Below are 21,955 nucleotides of genomic sequence, written 5' to 3' on the forward strand. Positions count from 1 at the left end.
TCTTGACACTCTACCATCAGAGTCCAACCTTTGCCACAGTGCTGCATACACAGTAAAATGATTCTGCAGCAACTGAACACCTTAAGAGCTGACTGTTGGTTTCTAAGGAACTCTAAACATTTGTCACGGTGTAACCCACAGTGTTTTGTAAAGCCACTCTAAATAGGTGGCGAGTTAAGAAATGACAGCTGTGATGTAGACAGACTCCCAAAGTTGATGTAGCCAAGGAACATCCAGGACCATTGTCTCCTCCTCTCTCCCCAACCTCTTTGATTGGGCCCTAGCCATTACTGCAGGGACATAGCTTCCTTTGGTGTAGGAGAGGCTGTGGTACTGGGGCCCAGAGGCATGAGGAACTCACTAAACCTAGATTATTGTTGTATTCTATCATTCAAATGGCAGCCAGTCTTCCCATTGCCTGCTTTGTACTAGGGCCCTTGATGCACTAGCTACATCACTACATTACTGAAAAAAACCTTAGGGTAACTGTGCCATTGCCCTGAAGGAAAAAGTGTGCAAGCTTGAATACGTTTTAGGGAAAATAATGTTCTTAACTGAAATTGAATTATTATGGACAAAACACATGTATAATTTTGTGGCAGGCTGCACCTGTTTTTCTAAGCATGTTTTCCTGATGATGAAGTAATATGCTTGCTATAGATGCATAGCCAATGCATAACATGCGAGTGGAATTCCCCAATGTGTTTGAATTTTCTCAGGCTCTTTTTAAGCTGACTTAAGAGCTATATAGGAACCTAGTAAGACTACAAGTAAGGTAACTGCTTTCCTTTGCTTGCATTATGGGCCTGATTCACAAAGGTAAACTTAGACCAAAGATTTACGACTTTTGGTATTCACTAAGGTAAGTTACGAGTAGCATCTTTACATCCACACTAGGGTGGAGAATTTTAACTCGGGCGGAATCTCTGCTCTTGAGGGTGGAATGTTTGCCCCGAATGCGGAGATTCCACTCTGCACCCGGAGTGGAATCTCCACCCCGAAATGGAATCTCCATACTCATTAGGCGTAAAGATACTACTCGTAACTTACCTTTGTGAATTCCAAAAGTAATAAACTTAGACTTTGTCTAAGTTTACCTTTGTTAATCGGGCCCAATGTGTTTTAACCCCAGGCTTCTAGCTTCACCCAGTTATTGGACTTACCCTAAATTCTTGCCTTTTTGTCTTTCCCTACAACCATTGCAGCAGACACGACAGACTCTGAATGTCCTGCACTCCGGATTGTATCAGAGGTTCACCCTTCTGTCCCTCTTTCACTCTCACCCATCTGATTAGATAACATATCTACTTAAGTCTTCTCATAGGGTGCCCAGCCCAGGCATCCAGGTAAAGGGTGGGAGGATAAGAGTTTGATCAAGTTGTCTCTTCACATCTCTCTCTTAAAGCTTTCCTCTACCGAGTCCAAAATTAGAGACCACTTTGTAGTAAATATTCTACATTGGCCAATGCGTGCCTTCAGGTGATAGTCTATTTCATCTGAGTGGTTTCCACAAAGCAATTTCCTGGTGGTTCAACAGTGCCTCTAGAAATACACCCAGAAATCTAGCACCTTGAGGAAGCATCTTTTTTAGCACAACATGCACACCCTGGAACTTACCCTTTTAAAGAAGTGATCAACAAAGCCAGAGCTATTCATGTTACCAGTAAAGACTTAGCAAACACAAAGGGATGATGGACGGAGCCCTGAAACGTTTCAGTTACTCACCCCTAGTCACAGGTGTGGACTGAATCCCTCATCGTTCTTTAGCCCAATTCACCACCCCAGTTCAGACCCAGGCATATGCAAATTAGTCTTGACCCTATTCCTCATGAGAATAGTCCAGCCCGAACTGCCAAGCCAGGTTAAGACTTGCCCACTCCTAAAACGTGACACAAATTATGTCAAATTACACTGATTTGTGTTTGCTGCCTGTGAAGCTCACTATCACTCTCTTGCATACCACTTGATGTGTATAGCACAGCTATTATAATTTTGGAGCATACTCTCTGGCCATCACACATAACATGAAAAATCTACACTTGAGCTAACAACACAACCAAAAGCCTCTTCTTCACTCATGCTCTTGAAAATTGAGTACTTCCTAATTGCCCACTTGGAAAGTAATTTTGGGCCTCACAAAGTAATACCGAAAGCAATAAACAAATTCTACAATGCCATACAATAAAAAAAAAGAATAGGAGCAAGTAAACAATAATAAGATATCCACTCCGGATGTCAGATCGTATTATTTTTTGATTCCAGAAAATCTTTGCAGCCCTCTAAGAAATTGTAAATTCGTTAAAGAACAATTATGTACTCTGCATGTCCCCTGCTCGTCAATTGTAAATGAGACCCTGAGAGAATATACAAATATATATGAATTTTTTCCTTAAACCACCGTTTTGCTATCTATTCAAACACAGTTCTATACTACAGGTATGAATACACAAAACTAGCACCATGTATTATTTTAGAATAATTTTTACCTAACATAGAGTGAATACTGCACATAAATGTCTTGACAATTGCACCATTCATAAGCATGACTAAAATGCACCTTGACAATATATTGTATAATCTCTTTTAAATGTTCATGGAAATAGTTGCTAATATTGTGAAGCATCCTATTAATTAATGTGTATGAGATCAACACTAATTTGAAGAATAGTTCAAACTACATGGTATTGATTGGAAAGGTCACAATTAATACCTAGATGTGGGCTCCTAAGTAGTAGCATGTAACACATCCTAAAATTCTTAGCCCCTCGTCAGAGGTAGAAAGCGCTATATAGATAGATCATCATACTATATTGCCCCCTAGTGTCCTCAATTACCTCTCTATCCCCTTTAATGAATGTGACCCTTTCACTTTAATGTTGGCAATAACAGAGTATAACTATGTGTTGTAATATTTGGTGTACTTTATTCTAACATGACCACTGTGATTGGGGCTTTTTGATTGCTGACACATTGCATTTCAGTCTCGCAATGTTCTGATTGGATAAGTTATATCCTTCTTTTCCATACTTGAGAAGATTGTATTTTAATTTGGATTGAGAAGCATGTGAGTGCATGTGTTTTCTTGCTCTTTCACCTGATTTTTGCTCTACCACCCACAACAATTTTTTTACACCCTTCCTGATGCTCTCGACTCTACTCACCATCCCGACACACCATTGCGCCACCCTATTGTGCCACTCCATCCCTTGATGTTGAACAGTACTGCCGGACCACTTGCTTTTTTTTTTTCATCTTTATACACATATGTTTTTCAATGTTTTAATATTTTATTGTATCCTTCCAACATGGCCATTTGCCATGTTATAACATGTAAATTAAAAGTGTCTGCGATCTGTCAAAAAATATTAACACTCACTCATTCCGAAAGAGGCATGCAGATGGTTCACAACACCTCTGTGTGCATCACCAGCCATCTTGGAATACATTTTCTTTAGTAGATGACCATTAAGATTGTCAGCCCTGTGTTAATGTGCCAGTGGAAAGAAAATCATTGGCAAGACCAATATACCTCGACGTTTTAGAGCTGCATTATATTGTCTTTGCCAGTGCTTGTTTTTTCATGGGTTGACACAATTCACACTCCCACAACAGTTCTAGTATTCTAATCACTGTGCATTTTTTGCTTTTGGAAGGGGCAGTGTTCCCATTTGTTAGGTTTTACCTGCACAGAGCTTGCACTGTGCTTGTGCAATCTATGGTATTTAATGTAAATCTTAAAAAGAGCTTACATCCTCTTGCTTTTCATTAGTTTGTATTACTTTGTGTGCTCGCCACCTACTATTCCTCCATTTCTATTGGCTGTGGCATAGCATTTCTTGTTGTTCCTTATGTGTATCTTCATGTGTATTTCATATCCGCGTCACAGGGCCCAAGTACTGTTTCCATAGGCTTTTGTGGAAATTTTTTATGTTTTGTTTTATGTTTTTTTATGTTTTGTCTTTGCTCTCCACCACCTTTTTTCTGAACTCTGCCTTCAAAACTGTGCTGAAATTCTTGTTTCCCACAGCTTTCAGCTGATGGACTATATAGTAAGTGAATGCACACTGAAACACAATTTTTTTGTTTACAATTGTGCTCTTCAGCTGAGTGATTACACATATTAAACACATTTATAGTCCGGTTCAACTGTGATATGGCTGTCTGAGCGCCAAGGTTTAGTGTAGATTTAGCTGTAAACAGGGTTCAGACCTTTACAAATCGCAAGCTTCAGGTCTTTACAAATAGAGTGACTTTGTGAAGGCCGTGGCATTTATGTGACATCTTTTCTTGACAAATTCATATACCAGGTGGTTGTGATTTACTTTATACGCATGCGTTCCTGTGCGTGGTGGGTCACACTCTAGTTGACTGTGGGGGTATGGGTGAAGAGTACTTGTAGTGTGGTAGACTTAAAATCAGGTGCTTTTCATTACTGTATGCCAAACTTCACTGCCATTGATGGGTTGTACTCTGCCGAACACGGGTTAGTTCCAGCACTACAAATGCTTACGTTCTGTGAACAACACACATTTGGGAAAACTTTCATTTGGTTGGAACACAGTGTTTGTCACTGGCTCTCAGTTGTTTAAAATAATTTTTGGTGTGAACGTTATATGTCTGCCTAATGTGTTTGAGTACTTATTCACATAACCTATTTGGCCATAGAACCACAGTAGATATAGACATGAGCAATTGCCCGGTAAGGTAGATTTACGTGCAGTGCACTTCTCGGGAAGATTTTGGAAACATTACTAGAAGCAGTACCTTGTTGGCATATACGTCACAGCCGCGCACAACGACTGACGGGGAATTTCTGTATTAACAAGTTTTTTTTAAAACATAGATATTCTCACTGACTTATAATGCATACTGGAGTGCTATGAGCACTTTTATTAATATATTGCCATAGCCTAATTTGTGACTGAGACTCCGATGGCAGGTTGGCTTGGCCATTCCGTTGTCGATGTCTGCAAGTATGGACAACTTTTGCCAACCTTCTCCTGAAAACCTTTTTTTTTGCTTTAGCCCAGTGTTACATTTGAGAAGGCTTCAAACCATGAAAGTGCTACGAATAACTGCCCTGCTACAACTGCATTGCCCTGTCCTTATTCACCTATCTCTCCCTTTGTGTCCAGACTCAGACTCAGACTTGTGGAAACCACTGCCACTTTTGCTAATGCCAGCCAGCCAGTTAGTGCAGTGCCATCCGGAGACAGCTGGTGGTAGGATAATTCAATAATTAAGCTTAGCGGGAGATGGGAGACTGGTGGCACTGTGGTTACTGAGGGATCCCGACTAAAGCGTGCACACTCTAACGTTGTGCATGTGAGCTTTTATATAATGCTGTCCTTTAAGTGCTATCAGTTGTTGAGCACAGGGAACTGAAGCACTGTGCCAAAAAATGACATGTCAAAAATGGCACCACATCTGACGTGGAGAAGCTGCTTTGAGTAACACCTTATTACCACACAAAGCTGTTTTTTAACCTTATTTACCTGTTTGACTTTAAAAGTGCTAAGGTATATAAGGCCCCACCGGAAAAATAAATCTACCCTATCTTGACCTGCCTGCAAGGACACATATTGCCAGACTGCTTTTCTTTTGATTTCTTGGTTTGTGCCTAAGATTCTCTCAATGTGGTGCGATGAAATTCTCAGCTTCGCATCAACGTCCACATTCAATCCCCTTTATATTCCAGACAGTCAATTAATCTGCCTTTCACAAGCTAAAACTGTTTCTGCCAATTGGTGTCAGCTGGTTTTCTACTTGTCTGGCAACTTGAACAGCCACTAGCTGTGTCTTTAATCATGGTCTTGTCCACTTTTTATCAGGCAAGTAGTTATTTGCAATGATATAAAACACAATATTCTCCCATGAGTAGTTTAGTTTGGGACATTGTGAAATAGAAGATATCGCTCACACTCACTCATACACATACAAACACGTGAAAACACATTCCTGCCCAGTTATTCAAACACCTATTTGCCTTACATTCGACTCTGGCTGTGCTACAAACATCACCTAAATCCATGACTTATTCCGCAACTGTGTAGACAGTCCTCACATCCAACACACTTTCAGTATGCCATAATGAGCTACTAAAAAGTACCTTCCACCCAACAATATTTATTACACACCACTTTTCAAAATCTACTTATAATTTGCCTTGCTCAAACAGAACACAGTAGACAAATTCACTGACACTGAGATTCCCTACACCCCCAAAATTGCCTCCACATTCAAACCTGCTTTTCGCAATTTAATTTGAGGTCAGTTTGTATATAGAGTCAACATCACCCGAAGGTACAGAAGCGCTTTATATTACCACCAGTTAATTCATACAAGCACACAGGTAACTAACCATCTACACATTTAAATCTGCTTTTCACTGTTTTATTTTCAGGGTCAATATTATATAGCACAAACATCTCCCCTAAGATTCAGGAACACTTTATATAACCACCAGATACTGCACAATATATTGCCATTCTAAAAAGAAAACGTTATAACACTTTTACAGAGTTTCTTTAACTTATATTGCATAATTTCTCATAGCCTAAAATTTACTAAAGAAAGCAAATTATTATTAATCACATAGGTGAAACCTATTGCATTTGCCAATGCTTGCTATTGTAGGAATGACTTTCAAGAAAAAGAGAGGCAGTAGAATAAACCACAACCATAACATTTAAAACTCAAAAGGAGAATACATGATCAACAGTTTCTCTTATCCTTTATTTAACTTAAATGCAAGCAGATAAACAACACTCAGAATGGATTTATTTAGAGGCAACATTCCCACCCACAGCCTATTAGAGCATAACCGCTTCCTTTAAATTTTAATTTATACAGCAGCTTGTATTTTTCCAAAATATAGGGAGGGAAAAGATGAGAGAGGCTCAATGTTTTACTGTCTGCAACAAAGTAGTCCGAAAGTCTGCCAATGAGAGAGGGACACATGATGTGTTGTTGCAATTAACAACTAATGCGATAATACATTTTTTGTTAGGCTCAGGCACTTTAGAATAAAGCTGATGTTTTCGCTTCATTTTTTCCTTAACGCCTTGTTTTTTCCTAACCCTCATTACATCATCTGTAATTACTCATGACATCCTCAGGGCAAGGCAAGCACAACAGATACTTTAGTGTTTCCGCAGTGCAGCGTTGCTCTGTAATTCCTCCACAACTGCACATACTATGTCTTCCTGTCTTCATATTCCCTTCTCCTCTTTCATGCACAACCACCACTGCTCTGGAAGCAAAGTCCTGTTGTCTTATGCCCTCATCCTTTCTTACACCTATACCTGCATCCGTAAGTCTTGATACAACAATCCCTCCGTTCATGTCCCCGATCCAGAGTCCTCGCGTGTAAATCCCGCTGCATTTCCTCAACATCACATCACATCACCTGACTGAAAATCTCCCCTGTTGTTCTTTTTTCATCTCTAAAGTCTACTTATCACACAAGAGCCACAGATCAGGTAGTGAAGAAAGATCACGCACAGTGACTAGATCAAATACAAGCACTTTAATCTGTTTGTACGTAATTTGTTAGCATTGAAAGGAGTGTAGCTAGTTGCTAAAAAAATAAGTGATACAACATTTGATATATGGTATTTGGAGAAAATTGGATGGGAAATGGAAACTGATCAGAATGTCAGACTATATCAGGAACTGGGGTGAGTGTGGTGTAGCAGCATAATGTTCTACTGTGAAGCCTATATACTTGAGTTCTTATTTTGCCTTCCTCATTTTAACACATTGTGAGATACATGATGTCAGAACCTTTTTCAGAGGGCCATGCAGCAAGCAGTAGCTACTGGGCCCAATTGCAAGGGGGTTGAGGACTTTTACTCCTGATGTCCTTGGGTCCTACCTGCTTTGGATTCTGATCATCTGTGCCAAATACTCCTTCAGCACTTAATTCTCTGGAGTAGCATGGTCTGAGCAATCCAAGTCTCCCTCGGGTGGTAGGTGAATACAGAGGGGTGGACACATTCACAACTCATATTAAACGCAGTTGAAGCAATACATTATTGTCCAGCCAAATACCCACTTTTATAACAAAAAAGCAATGTATTTTTACCGCTATGAGAACAAAGGAAAATGCAAAACCCGCAAACAATTTCATAGCTCTCCTGAAGGCGAGAATCTTGTATTTTGTAGCCAGTTTCCTGTGGCCTTTTCCCTCTTTGCGCTAGCGATAATGGTCATTCCCCATTCACTATAGGAAACATCCAGGGTAAACCCCACTAGTAATCTGAGTCTCAAGAGTCCACTCCGACCCTTTTGTAAAGTAAAAATGTTTTCCAGGCCCAAAGCGCTAGCAAGCAAGTTCCCTTGAAGCTGACTTGGCTCAAATTCAGTCTTATCAGAGCCTGCAGGATCGGAGTGTCTGGAGGTCCTGGGCAAGTGCCCTCTGCGGGCACTGGTGCAGCAGCGGCTAGTTCAGGTGACTTCATTGCACATGGCCCGGGCAGGATGTACTCCACAATCCTCAAGGTCCTACCATGCAGTCATGCACCCGCAGCAACTGGAGGCTCCTCACAGCTCCTCCTAACAGGGTAAGTCTTTGATCCATCCCTCAGGGAAAGGGGAAAGGTCATAAAGATCCTGATGTGGCTCCCTCATCCTGGTGTATTTGCTCCTCCATCAACGTTCCAGGTCAGGTCAGACTTCTTGCTGGTCCCAGTGACCCCCTTTAGTATACAAGATCACTGTATTGCTTCTGTACACAGGCACCGACCCGACTGGCACAGTAGATGCCTACGCGGCAGCTCCTTTTGGTATACAGAGTCTCTTCACTCTGCAAGGGCTATGGCCCTCTCCACACAGCAATCAGTCCAGAGCAGCCCCTCCTGACGCATAGCGTCTCCAATGCTTCACTGTACACAGGCTCTGAACCGACCGGCTCAGCGTTGGTTCCAGCTCACTTTCCAGCAGCCCTTCCTGGCATATCGGGTCACTGACACCGCAATGAACACGGGCTGAAGCCAAATCAGCACAGCGATATCTATAGCTCGCTTCACGGCAACCCTCTACTGGCATACTGGGGTCTCCAACTTTGTTCTGCGCATGGGCCACAACTCAAATGGTACAGCAGCTGGTTCCTCACACCTCGCCAGGATTTCCTAGTGGACCTCACTCCCTCCAATGCTCTCCTATTCCTCACAGGGCACACTGTTCTTGGAAAGCAAGCAGGTGCTGGTGCTCCAGGCTCCACAGCAGGTGATCCTGATTTCCCTGGTTAATGTCTTCTCAACCAGCAGGGAGACTAGCAGGCCTTGGTACCAATACAGTTCACAAGCAGAAGTCTTGCAGAGTTTCTCCTATATGCACTGCTGGCTGCTTGACCGTTGACAATTTTTGTGGTCTCAAGCTCCCCTTCATATAGGGCAGTGGTTCGTATCCTGTGGTCCGGGGACCCTTAAAGGTCCACAAAGCCTACTCAGTGGGTCTGCAACTACTTAGAAAATAAAATAATATTAGCAAACAATTATTGACTTGTATATAAATAAAAAACAATTCGAAATGTTTTAATTTTCTGTAAATGTGAAGACATTTGAAAATGAAGGCGAAAAATTAAATTAGTATCCTCAGATTGATTCATGGGAGCAGTGCATTAAACTGAATGTGGTATGGACGATGAGTGGCCTCAATTGAATTCAGAAATGCTCCAAACTTCCTATTAAAATTAGCCTTTTTTTATATTTATTTGTGAATTAAATATAATGTGTCATCGTTTGTGCATTTGTTTTCTATTTGCTTGTTTCTGTATTTGTTGTTTATTATTCTTTGGTTCGAATAATCAAAAATGCCTAGGCAGGGTACCCCAGCTTCCAGTAATGATTCATTGGGAGGTCCTTGGATTCCAATAATTATTCATTGGGGGACCCCAGGTTCCAGTAATGATTAAAGAGAGGTCCACAGAAGTCAAAAGGTTAGGAACCACAATCATAGTCCATTTCCAGACACCAAATCTGATTTAGGAAATGAGTCTTTGAAGTTTGTGAGATGTACCCAGGCCCCTTCCTTATGACCTCTCTCTGAAGGAAGGTGCATCCTTTGAGGTATATGGGAGAAGCCTGGCTATCCCTTCTCAAGTGTGTCCCACCCACCTTACAAGAATACATCAATACACACACCTGTCTGGGGATTCCTCTGCATCTAACGTTTCATCATGCAGCACTCATTCTCCCAAAAAGAACCCATTGTCTGCCATGTTTTATGCCATTCAGGGGCACACATACATTCAGCACAATCATTTAATGTACAATCACAACATAGCACTGTATCCTTCATGTACTGTACTACTCATAGGCACACATACACCCATCACATGCATTTAACATGTACACACTGTACAGCACTACATCATTCATGAACTGTACAACTTACAGGCACATTCACATCCAGCACAAGTATTTAACCTGCATTCACTGCACAGTACTACATTCTTCATGTACTGTACCATTTACCGGCATACATACACCCAGCACATGCAGTTAACCTGTATGCACTGCACATATGTTGAAATTAAATCTTTTTTATATCCTGTATAGTTGACCAAAACTTTGTATTACTAATAAGAGAATTGATTTTGGAAATATCACTCTAATTAGTATGAATGCTTGAAGGATGATTGAAGCTAGGACACTGTATAAATGAAAGCCCTGTGCAGATCTATAAAAAATATATTTATGAATATTTTTAAATTATCATACACAATTAAATAAATGTTTTTGTATTTTTCTAAATATTAGTGTCACTACTTTTATTTGACATGTTCTGATTTCTCTATAAAAATGAAGTTGCCCTAGATTATTTACAGTATGCACTGCACATCACTGCATTATCCCTGTTTTGGACCCTTCCCAGGCACACATACACCTAGTGCATGTACACCACTCTGGTGCTGAGTAGAACTTCACAACAACCTGATGTTGGCCAAGGAGTGAGTTAAGCACGCAGCTGCAGATCTATGAATGAGTGAGCCTGTAGGCTTCCCTCCAGTGACAGGTAAAAAAGGACCTGTTTACTCCTACTCTTTACTACACTGTATGCTGCAACCAGTGTGCTTGCGCTGCTTAAACCCTGGTAAAAGCAGTGGACTTTCAGCACTATTACGATAGCGATTTGGATGAACCTCTCAGTCCAATAACATCCATGATCTGTGTTTGCTTATGATGAAAGAAATCAGCATTAGGGATCCAGACATCAGTACAGTTGGAGCACTCAGGGCATGGGTGCATGTCCGTTACCATGAGGAGGACTTTTCTGTCCCAACTAATGACATATCACTTTATCTCACTATGCCTAAAAGTACTACTTATTTTATCGGAAATTACAACAAGTGCTAGACTGCCTCACATCATTTTGTAATCAAAATTAAAATACTTTGTGAAACCTTGCTATTTCAAAAATTCGTCCTTCTTGAAAACATTCCAAGTGGGCCCTTTCCTTGGGATATCAACCATTAACCCCTGCCTATGTCCTGATTGGTTATGATTATGACTGTAGAATTAATGTGACTACAAACACTCTGTTAGGTGAGTGGATTGTGATGGTTGTAAGTGGAAGTTAGTGTAGAGAAATCTTGTCATTGTGAAGACATTTGCATTCTGAGCTCAAAGTTTTGCAGAGTTAAGGGTAATGTACAACAATAATATAGTTTGGGAATCAGACCTATAGGGGCGGTAGCAGTGAAATATGGTAGGCAGCGTGGGGACAAAAAACATTAAAGTACAACATACCTGCTGCATCACCACGCTATTCAGCTCCTGAATCCTGATGCACATAGGCTCCTAGACTCCCCTGCCCTACCTATGCTGCTCTCATGCTGATATTACCCAGCATGAGAGCAGCACCGAGGTTGAGTGGAGCGGGCTAGTTTCATGCTCCAACAGGGACTGGGAGCCTTTGCTCCTGAGCCCTGCTGATATCTCCAGGCAAAGGTTTGGCAATCCTATAATGGTAGGCCTGGGCGTAGTTTGTGGAGTTTTGCTACGAGGAACTCCGCAAGGCTACAAAAAAGACTCTGTGATGTTCCGCGAGTGGCAGAGTGCAGTGTGAACTGCAGTTTGTGCTGGTATTCCTCCTGCTAGGGTAGAAATTACCGCTCGCAATCGCGAACTTACCGTTCGCGATCGCGAGTGGGAAAGAACTCCGCTGCACATTGCAAAGCGGAGTTTTCTGAACTTTCTGAGCTCTGTAGAGTGCAGAAAACTCTGCAAACGGGGCGAAGTTTACCACCCAGGTCTATAAAATGTCCGGTCAAACCCACATGCGCACTTGGTGCCCTGTGCCCACCAATCCTCCTGCTGCTGATGGCCCTGCCCTCAAAACTCAGCTGCAGCTCCGGCTCCTACACATAAAATAAAATTATAATAAAACAGTTTTAATAATTACTTTATAATCATTTTATTTTACATCTTTTGATCTGCTGGTTTCAGCAGCGGGGCGACGCTCCTCCGCCATAACAGAGGAGCCGCACTTGTGTATATCACTCATGACAATCGACTTGATTCAGGCGGGGACTCACAATATTTTTAGGCAAAACAACTATATTTTAGCAGCCTCCTGTCTGGAATTGCCCCTGCTTCATCATCAAAAGTCTATGAGGAAAATACATTCCCTCGTCTTTTAAAAAATATATGCTCTTTCTTATTTCAAAATGTTGGCAAGTATGGTCTATGGAGTATATAATGTGTAATAGTCATATTCTTTGCTCTAAGAATCTGCTTATAGATTCATTTCTACCACTTCACTTACCAATGTCCAATTGTGTGCTGCTCCAAAATCGAGCCTAATGCCTCACCCTTTTCTTCTCATGACTTTCCACCGGAAACACTTTAAAAGCAAATATCGTGCAAAATTACGAGTTGTAAAGCATTGAAAAAAGCATTTGTTGAAATATTACCTTTGGAATACTGTATCCTTGGAACACAGTGTCACGTACAACTGCCCTGGGAACACCAAAAGGTATAAGGTTGGCAAATCTTTGGATCTCATGGCACACCGCATCTGTGTAGGGCATCTTGCTCCGATCTTGCATGTTTGGCAGGCGGTCTCTGCCAATGATTTGGTCGATCTCCTCCTGCACTTTTTCTGAAACAATAGAAAAGTAACAGGCTCACAAAAATACTTTTTTTATATCTTACATCTGATTTTTTTCTACTCATGTCATGCACTGTAGAAGTGCTGAGGTATGTGTTTTGGTGGGACAGAGTGAGTGATGGTGCAGTGAGTTATGATGTTCTGGAATGTGGTTTTTGAGTTGGAGGCAAAAGCTGCAGTAATTGTGAGTCAGCACATGGTGAGAAAGATTAGAGCCTCCCTATATTTCTTATCGGCTATCTCTGGATTAAAAAAGTTACTTTGTACAACAACCTAAAGTTAATTTTGATACAAAAAACATCTATTAATTTATTGTTTTCCAGAATCATATTAATATGGTGCTGTGTGGTGTTCCCGTGTATTTAGGGTAGCAGCAAATCTTTAACTTTGTTTTTAATAGATTTTCTCCAGTGGAGTACAAGGGTACTTACTAATGTGTTGTTAATTACTGGTAATCTTCATTACCGTGATTAAGGTCCTCCTCGTCCCAGCCCTTACATAAGTGAGGTGATCCTGCCTCCCGACAAACCATCTAAAATGCTAGTACTTTTTATTTTTACTACATAAACCCCTCCCACCCAACGACATGCCAGTTATTAGCAGGACTGGATGCAACCACAGCAGGTAGGAGGTATGGAACAGGATTGGGAAGAGGAGGACCTTAATCGGGTATTAGGATTACTGGTAAGTAACAACACATTACCCCTTCATCTGTCCACCAAGCCCCAGTTCTTACATAAGTGAGTACCTCACAAGCAAAAACACCAAGAAAAATCATGACACCAAGGATCGATACATTATAAAAAGTATAATCAAAAACAAGATTAAGAAAAAACAGTGTTCATAACACCATCAGCCATATGGTCAACGGAGGCTTTTAAGACATCAAGGCAATAATAATACCTTAAAAAAATATGATGGGATTGCCAGGTAGCGGCCCTACAAATCTCCGGGATCGAAACACCAGCCGCCTCAGCCCAGGAAGCAGACACAGACCGAGTTGAACTCCCCTGGCTCTGAGCCGGAGGAGCAGACCCACCGACATATAGGACTGGCAAACCGCCAAACGCACCCACTGACTGATGGTGGATGTAGGCACCTTCTTACCCTTAGCCACACCACCACAGGACACAAACAGCACAGGGAAAGACAAAAATCATGGGTATGCTGGAGGCATATTTGAAGGGTCCATCAAACATCCAAGACAGAACGAACAAGAGCACCCTCCTCTCCTGGAAGATCAGGAAGAACACCTTCTGCTGCAAATGGAATTTGGAGGAGACTTTAGGAAGAAAGGCCGGATCAAGCCTCAGCAATACCCTGTCAGGCAAGAACTGCAAAAAGAAAAAAGAAATAAGCAACTCACCCAACCTCTGAGCAGAGGTGATGGCCAACAGGAAAGCCAACTTAGCAGACAATTGCACCAAATCGGCCTCCCAAAAAGGCTCAAAAGGGGACAATTGGAGACCCCGCAGAACAGTAGGCCAATCGCAAGAGGGCACAATCACCAGAGTGACTGGCCAATGAAGCTGAAAACTCTGCAGGAGCCAACCCACCAAAGGAGCAACACACTCCAAGGAAGCCCCTAACATACCATAGAAGACACAGCGTAATAAACCTAGTGCTCTGACAGCACGCCGTCGTACAGGAAAAGAAACAGGAATGGCAGTGGGTGGGAGGGTTTTATGTAGTAAAAATATAAAAAATACTAAGGTTTTAGATGGCCTGTCAGCACGCCGAATCGCTGCACTTATGTTAGGACTGGGACGAGGAGGATTTATGGGGGGTTAATGCAAGCACTAGGGGCCATATGTAGGTAGCATCACATTTACTGATTCATAAATACCGAATTTTACCGATTCGGTATTTATGAATCGGTAAATGTAATGTAGGTAACCAATCGGTAATTATTACCGATTCGGTAAATATCGGTATTTAAGAATCGATATTTACCGAATCGGTAATAATGCATACCTTCCCATTCATTCCTATGGGCCTGGAGGCCCATAGGAATGAATAGGAAGCCAGTTACCATTACCGATTCGGTAAATACCGAATCGGTAATAGGGGAGGCATTATCATGGGTGGCAGGGTGTCACATTGACACCCTGTTGCACCCCTGATTCGTGCATGTGTGCACATGTGGCGCACATACATGCCCTAAGGGCATGTATGTCTGCCACATTGCACTTTTCAAATAGCACAAAAATGCTTTTTGAAAGGTATTCGTCATTTACCATTAACTTGTAGTTGGTGGTAAATAACGAATCCAGACACCAATGATGCACTCACTTGAGTGCCCCCTACATAGCATTTCTGGATTCGGTATTTACCGAATCGGTATTTTACCGATTTCTTAATTTCTGATTCGGTAAATACCGAATCCAGAAAATCAGCCCCCTACATCGCAAATGCCTAAATACCGGTTGGTAACGGGACTTTTACCGAATTTCGGCCGTTACTGACCGGTATTTGGCTTCCTACATGAGGCCCTCTGTCTCCAGGGATCTCTTGTGTGTAAATCAGCCAATATGCTGTCCAGGCTTAACCTAAGGGCCAGGAGCAATTCACAATGTTTTGTTTCATTTTAATCTGTGTTTACAGATATATATTAATCATGGATGGGCAAATGAGGTTTATTCTTGCTGGGATTGTGCTAAAACAGGAGCACATTTCACAAAAACACTGACATAGCCATGGTTTGGTTGAGCAACATAAGATCGACAAAAGCCCTACACAGAACTCTGAAAAGATAATATAAATGAAAATGATTTCCCTGCCCTTGTACTTTTTTACTGCATCGAGTGCCATTGAGGGGTGGGTGGGGCTAACACTGTTGAGTGGCAGGTACGGGTAATGGCATGGCTAAAAAGTGGTTAAAACTAAAAGGTGTTTTACCACGGCAAGCCCAATGTGCACTCCTCAGACATCTGCTTTTGTGTGACCTGGTGAAGGGCGCAGACACAGATCTTGTTATGTTTCATACAGGTACCCCGATATAGGCTCAGTTAGTAACTAGAGCTTTCACCTACATTTCCCCTGCATTACACTACATAAAGAAGGTTCTTAGTACTGACCTTTTACCTAGTTATGGTAATCACTAAATGACATGGGGATTTCTCCGAAAAACAAGCCTCATTTATTATGCATGAGGATTCTTGGAATCACAGCAGGACTACCATTGCCTGCATAATAACTATGTATAAAAGAAATCAGTGTCTAAATCCAAACATATTTTTAGGTTTTAAAAAAGCTCACATTACCATAGTAGTCCCTAATGTTGATGGGGACTACTGTGTGAGTGGATGTCCTGCTTGGTCAAGGGCACCATGCTGTAAGAAAGTGCCCTCTTTTTGCATGGTTGCCCCCACTTTTTTCCAAACTGCTGATGTACTTTGACTGAGTGTGCCATGGGTTCCTGCCAAACAGGTACACAGGGCCTATGTTCTTTCCCTAAAACTGCATTAAGAAAAAATCCAATTGGCAATCTTTTAACCCTTGTAAATGGTACCATAGGTACCAAGGGCACTGTGGCCAGGGAAGGCCTCTAAGAGCTGCAACACTTATTTTGCCACCCTTAGAGGCCAGATACCTTTACACTTACACACACACTGCATTGAAGGCTGCCAGTTTTTGTACAGAACAAAGTGAAGAGTCGACATTGCACACATTCCTGTGTGCCATGCTTACAACCCACTGCCCTGGCATAGGTCAGCCACCCCTCTAGCTGGATGCACTATACCAGTGGTGAAGGTAAAGACAGATTAGCCCTGTACCCCTACAGTGTCTAAGCCAATTCTTAGACATTGTAAGTGCAGTAATGCCATTACAGTATATGGTGCTGGGAGTTTGTCATTACGAACTCCACAGCACCATAATGGCTTTACTGAAAACTGGGAAGTTTAGTATCAATCCTCTCAGCACATTAAACCCACACTGATGCCAGTGTGTGCTTTAATGAAAAATGCACTCAGAGGGCATCTTAGAGATGACCAAACTCTAGTGACCTGGCTGAATGACTGCTCACCAGCTGCTAGCACCAAACATGTTTCTAGACCCCTGGGTCGACAGGCCTTCTGCTCTTGGGGGTCTGAAACAATGCACATCTTGGAACCAGGGGCCAAGCCTCCTCCCCCCAGGATGGGCAGGGCCCATGAAGGGGAAGCTTCAAATGCTTGCCACCTTTGTGAGGTACCCCAGGCCTTTGCTGCTTCCAGCATCTGGCTCCCACCGGTTCTGACCCCCACCTTGGGCTGGAGAATCACGAGAATTCCAAGTGATGAAGGGAGCTGTGCCCACCTTTGACAACTCTGCTCCTCAGGAGAGGGAGTTGAGGTGAAGCACAACTCTCAGTCCCTGTCATCCTGCAGATGGCACCCCATCAGCCAACCAGAAAGAAGAATATACCCCCCTCCCACTGGAGGGTGGCATAATAGGGGGTGTACCCATCCCAAGGAAGAGACCCATTGGTCCAAAATTTTACTTACCTGTAATGCACCTAGATCTAGTATTTAGGGGCGACCCCAAACCTTGCCTCTTCAGACAAGGACCGGCTAGAAGAAGAAAAGAAGGACAGAAAAAGCTGTGCAAGAAATAAGAAAAGAAGGACACCCACGGACTTGGCCCAGCCCTACCGGCCTGTCCCCATCTCGAACCTGCTCCAACAAAATCCCAGTGTGTCCTGTAGCCAGCAGCCTCAAGAACTCAAAAGACCTCCTATGCCTTCCAAACCCAATAATTTGTCTCCCAAGAGCACTGGATTTGCTCACCCACAGACTCCTGCCAAAAGCGCAAGTCTGCACCTGATGCACACAGTCCGAGTTCGAGTGGCCCAACACCACGAGGAAGTCTCCCCGGTGATCCTGACCTGAGATCTGGTGATCTACGACCAGTCTCGAATCCCCAAGCAGAGTCTGCAGCACCTTTCTGGAGAATCCCACCGACCATGACCGGAGCTGGTAAGAAAAACCCGACCCCTAAAGACACCCCTGCACCTGATGTCCCACGGCCTTGGGTGGCCCAACTGACTGTGTCCCAGCATCCCAACTAGGCCTGGGCTAAATTTCCGTTCCGCTCGCGGAAATTGCGATAATTTGACATTTTCGCATTCCGCGGAGAGCGCGAAAATGTCAAAATTTCCGCATTCCGCAGCTTAGCGATAATTTGTTTCTTGCTCGCGCTGTAAAATAATACATTTTTGCGCGTGCGCGATCGCCTTGCCTGAATCCCCACGTTCGCCGACAAGTTTTCCCGATCCGGTCACGTTCTCCACGAGATGTTGGATTGTTGGTAGCCATTTGCGCTGTCTCGCGACAGTTTGCGCCCGCAGTAATGTCATTGGTCGCGCGATCACGTCTTTCTTCTCGCGATCATGCACTGCGAGAAGAGTGAAAACAAGATGGCCGCGCCCGGGAGCAACCGCATGGGTAAGTTGGCGAGCCGCGACCATGCAGAAAATACCGCGAACGGGCGGGAAAAAAACTTACGCATCTTTGCGATATTTCCGCGTGTTTGCGGAGATTTTTAACATTTTCGCGATAATTTGCGAAAGTCACTTTCGCAAATTCCGCCCACCCCTAGACCTCTCCAACCGGTGGTCACCTCCAGAAGATCTTTGTCCCTGAGCCTGCAGTCTTTGTTGCAACTGGAGAATCCTCATTGAAATCAACAAGGTACCTGATGCCAAAACAGCACCCTGCACCCAGTTGCCCCTGCGCTGCTGCAGGTTTAGCTTTGGTGTTCACTCAGATCCTATTTTCCCCTGAGCCTAACACCAGAATTTACTCCCACAACCTTGTGGCCTGCTTGTGAGCAGCGCCAACCGAAGGCCCGCTATCCCCATTGGATAACATTTGGTCTCAGCACTCTGCACCCAGCAGCCCTAGTGCCACTTAGGGTGCTTTGAGAGTGCATCCTTTACCCTGGGCTACCCCTGGTTCTAAGCCCAGAAAACCAACTCCCAAACCCAAGTACTTACCTTGAAACTGATAACCACATGTCTTCCCATGGGACAGCATTGACTGCTTCTTTTGAAAAATATTCTGTGTGGAGTTGGTTTTGTATGCAAACTTTAAAAACTGCAAATATCTAAAAATGGCTTTACATACCTATTCTCTAGGAAATGTACCAGTGTGATATCTAGGCATATCACGCTGAGTAGAAAAAGTAATTCATAAAGTAATCTGAAAAGTAATCTAACAGTAATTTCTACTGTATTGAAAGTATTTACAAACCTGTAACCAAGACATTTTCATTCAGCTTGCTTCTATTGTTCAACCTGCCTTGAAAAGTATCACTTACACTTACCTGTACCAGGCTTGCTTGGTTCTAGAAAATAAATATAGCTAAATAATATTTTTATACAAACAAATTTGTCTGAGTTCAGTCTTTGAGTGTTTGACATCATTTACTGCTTGTGTGTGTACAACAAATGATTACCACTACCCTCTAATAAAGCCTTACTGCTCGCCCACACTACCACAAATAGAGTAAGGTGCTATCTACATTTACCTCTGCCTACCTTTGGGGTTCCACTGGACTCTTTGCACACTATACCTCATTTTGGTATAGTGTATACAGAACCAGTTTCCTACATTGGTGGATCAGCGGTGGGATATACAACTTTGCATTTGTTGGACTAACTTGGTCAACAGCTGATCACACAGCAGAACTCTTAAATTGTATTTAGAATTCTGATTTTTAATTGACAATTTTTTCTAAATTACTAAAAGTCTTTTGGGGGGGCCTTGGCTAAATCCCTTTAGAATTTTAGAAAAATAAAAGTTCACTTTTGTTAAGGGTAAGAGGGGTTAGAAGTTTTCTTTTACAATGTCTCTTAACAAGAACCCAGCTGTTAGTGAAGATAACAACAATGACATAGAGAACCAGGTTGAGGAGCTCTACCTCATCTCTTATCTCCACTTAGAATTTAGGGAGTTAAGGTCTTTATGTAAACTTAAAAATATTACCATGGGGCCCATCCCTCCAAATAAAAGCTCCAGGAGCTGTTGGAAGGGTATGCTACGGACCAGCCCCCCGAAAAAGAAGGTTGAATACCTCTCAGAGGAAGAAGATGGAGGGGTTGAGGATAACTGCCAATCCCCCACACTTCATAGGGAGAGAAGGACCCGAGTGGCCCTGAGTCCAAGAATACACCTCTCAGCAACTAGTCCCCACACAGGTGGGTCAGGCGCTTTTGAGAACCTTGAGGACAGCCTCAATGAGGAGACCAACCTTTTAGTAAGATTGACAAAAAGAATAGATCGGGAGACCAGACTCCTGGCTCTAGAAAAAGAAGGAGCAGAGATGGGCTTAGCTCCCATTAATGGTGTCAGCAATTTAATTAATAAGTATAAAGAGCAATCTTATGATCCTAAAACCCCCAAAGGGATTGTCCCTAAATTTGAGGAGGGTGACAACATCACAAAATGGTTCACAGCTTTTGAGAGAGCTTGTGAAATGTAAAAAGTGAGGAAGTCACATTGGGGGACACTCCTTTGGGAACTGTACATTGGTAACTGCAGGGTCAGATGCTGGGTCCTATGACCTCATGAAGAGTACTCTGATTGAGGGCTTTGGACTCATAACTGAGAAATATTAAATTAGATTCAGGGGGCCTCAAAAACTCAAAATCAGTCCTGGATTGACTTTGTTGACTACTCAGTTAAGACACTAGATGGTTGGTTAACTGGAAATAATGTGCATGATTTCAATGGACTTCACAATTTGTTTATGAATAAACATATTTTGAGTAATTGCACTAATGAAAAGTTACATCAGGATTTGGTAGACCTAGGTCTAATTTCTCCCCAAGAATTGGGAAAGAAGACACAGCACTGGGTCAAGACTAGGGTAAGAAGAACAGCCACTGGGGTTGACTAAATGAAAGGAGTTACAAAACCTCCCCAGGGGAAAGGGGGTGAGAACCCCAAAGATACAAAAAGGCCCCAAAAGCCTAGTCAGGGGGGTGGGTCCCAAAATTCTTCCCAGTCCTGTAAAAGGCCTGGTGTTTCAATTGTAAGAAGTTGGTAGACTTAACTGGAGAGGCTACTGTTCCTAACAAGAAGCCCTCTAGTCCTCCTACAGCTACTACTGGTGTAGTCAGTCTCCAGATGGGATCATTAGTGTGCCCAGAGCAAACCAGGGTTCACACTGAAGCAGTTCTAGTCACAGAGGGTGAAGTTGAGTTTGCCACTTTAGCTGTGTGGCCATCCAACTTAAAGAAGTATTTGCAATACCCCTGTACCCCTGGATCAATGGGACTAGAATAGAAGCCCTGAGGTATACAGGTGCCAGTGTCACTATGGTAAGAAACACACTGGTTTCCCCAGAGCAATTCCTGATTGGGAAAACGTACCCAGTCACCAACGCTGACAGTGTTGCTACTAAACATGCCATGGCTATGGTGACATTGGACCGGGGGCTACTGGCCTGAAACAGGTAGTGGCATCTGCAAAGCTTCCAGCTGCCTGTCTGGTTGGTAATGACCTGGAGACCTCAGCATGGGCTGAGGTAGAATTGAAAACCCATGCAGCAATGCTAAACTTCCCTGTGATTGTTTGTGTCAAGACTAGAGCACAGAGCCAAAATCAGGGTGAAAAAGAAGTGTTAGAGCCTGAAAGAATGTCCCAACCTTCCAAGAGGAAAGGTAAGAAGACTGGGAAACCCCTCTACTCAGGGAGAGGACTTGGAAGCCCCAGAGGGAACTAGGCCTATGGAACGTGACCCTTACCGAACATAGCATTTTAAAGCGCATGCTATTTCATCGCGTGCTTTTACAACGCAGTTGTTACAAAGACGGCATTGTTAGTAGGTGATACCTTTACATCACAGGTTTTTA

At 42.8% G+C, this 21,955-nt stretch overlaps 1 protein-coding gene across 1 annotated transcript in view; it reads right to left on the bottom strand.

Moving 5' to 3' along the window:
- LOC146798102 (cytochrome P450 2G1-like) overlaps positions 1-21,955 on the bottom strand; it is a 610,713-nt gene that overhangs the window by 39,640 nt on the left and 549,118 nt on the right. The window contains exon 7 of the mRNA XM_085625317.1: positions 12,920-13,107. Within this exon, the coding sequence (XP_085481443.1) occupies positions 12,920-13,107 (188 nt within the window). The remainder of the gene's footprint in view (positions 1-12,919; positions 13,108-21,955) is intronic.

Source organism: Triturus cristatus, chromosome 9 (assembly GCF_964204655.1).
Source record: "Triturus cristatus chromosome 9, aTriCri1.1, whole genome shotgun sequence".
NCBI classification, from domain to species: domain Eukaryota; kingdom Metazoa; phylum Chordata; class Amphibia; order Caudata; family Salamandridae; genus Triturus; species Triturus cristatus.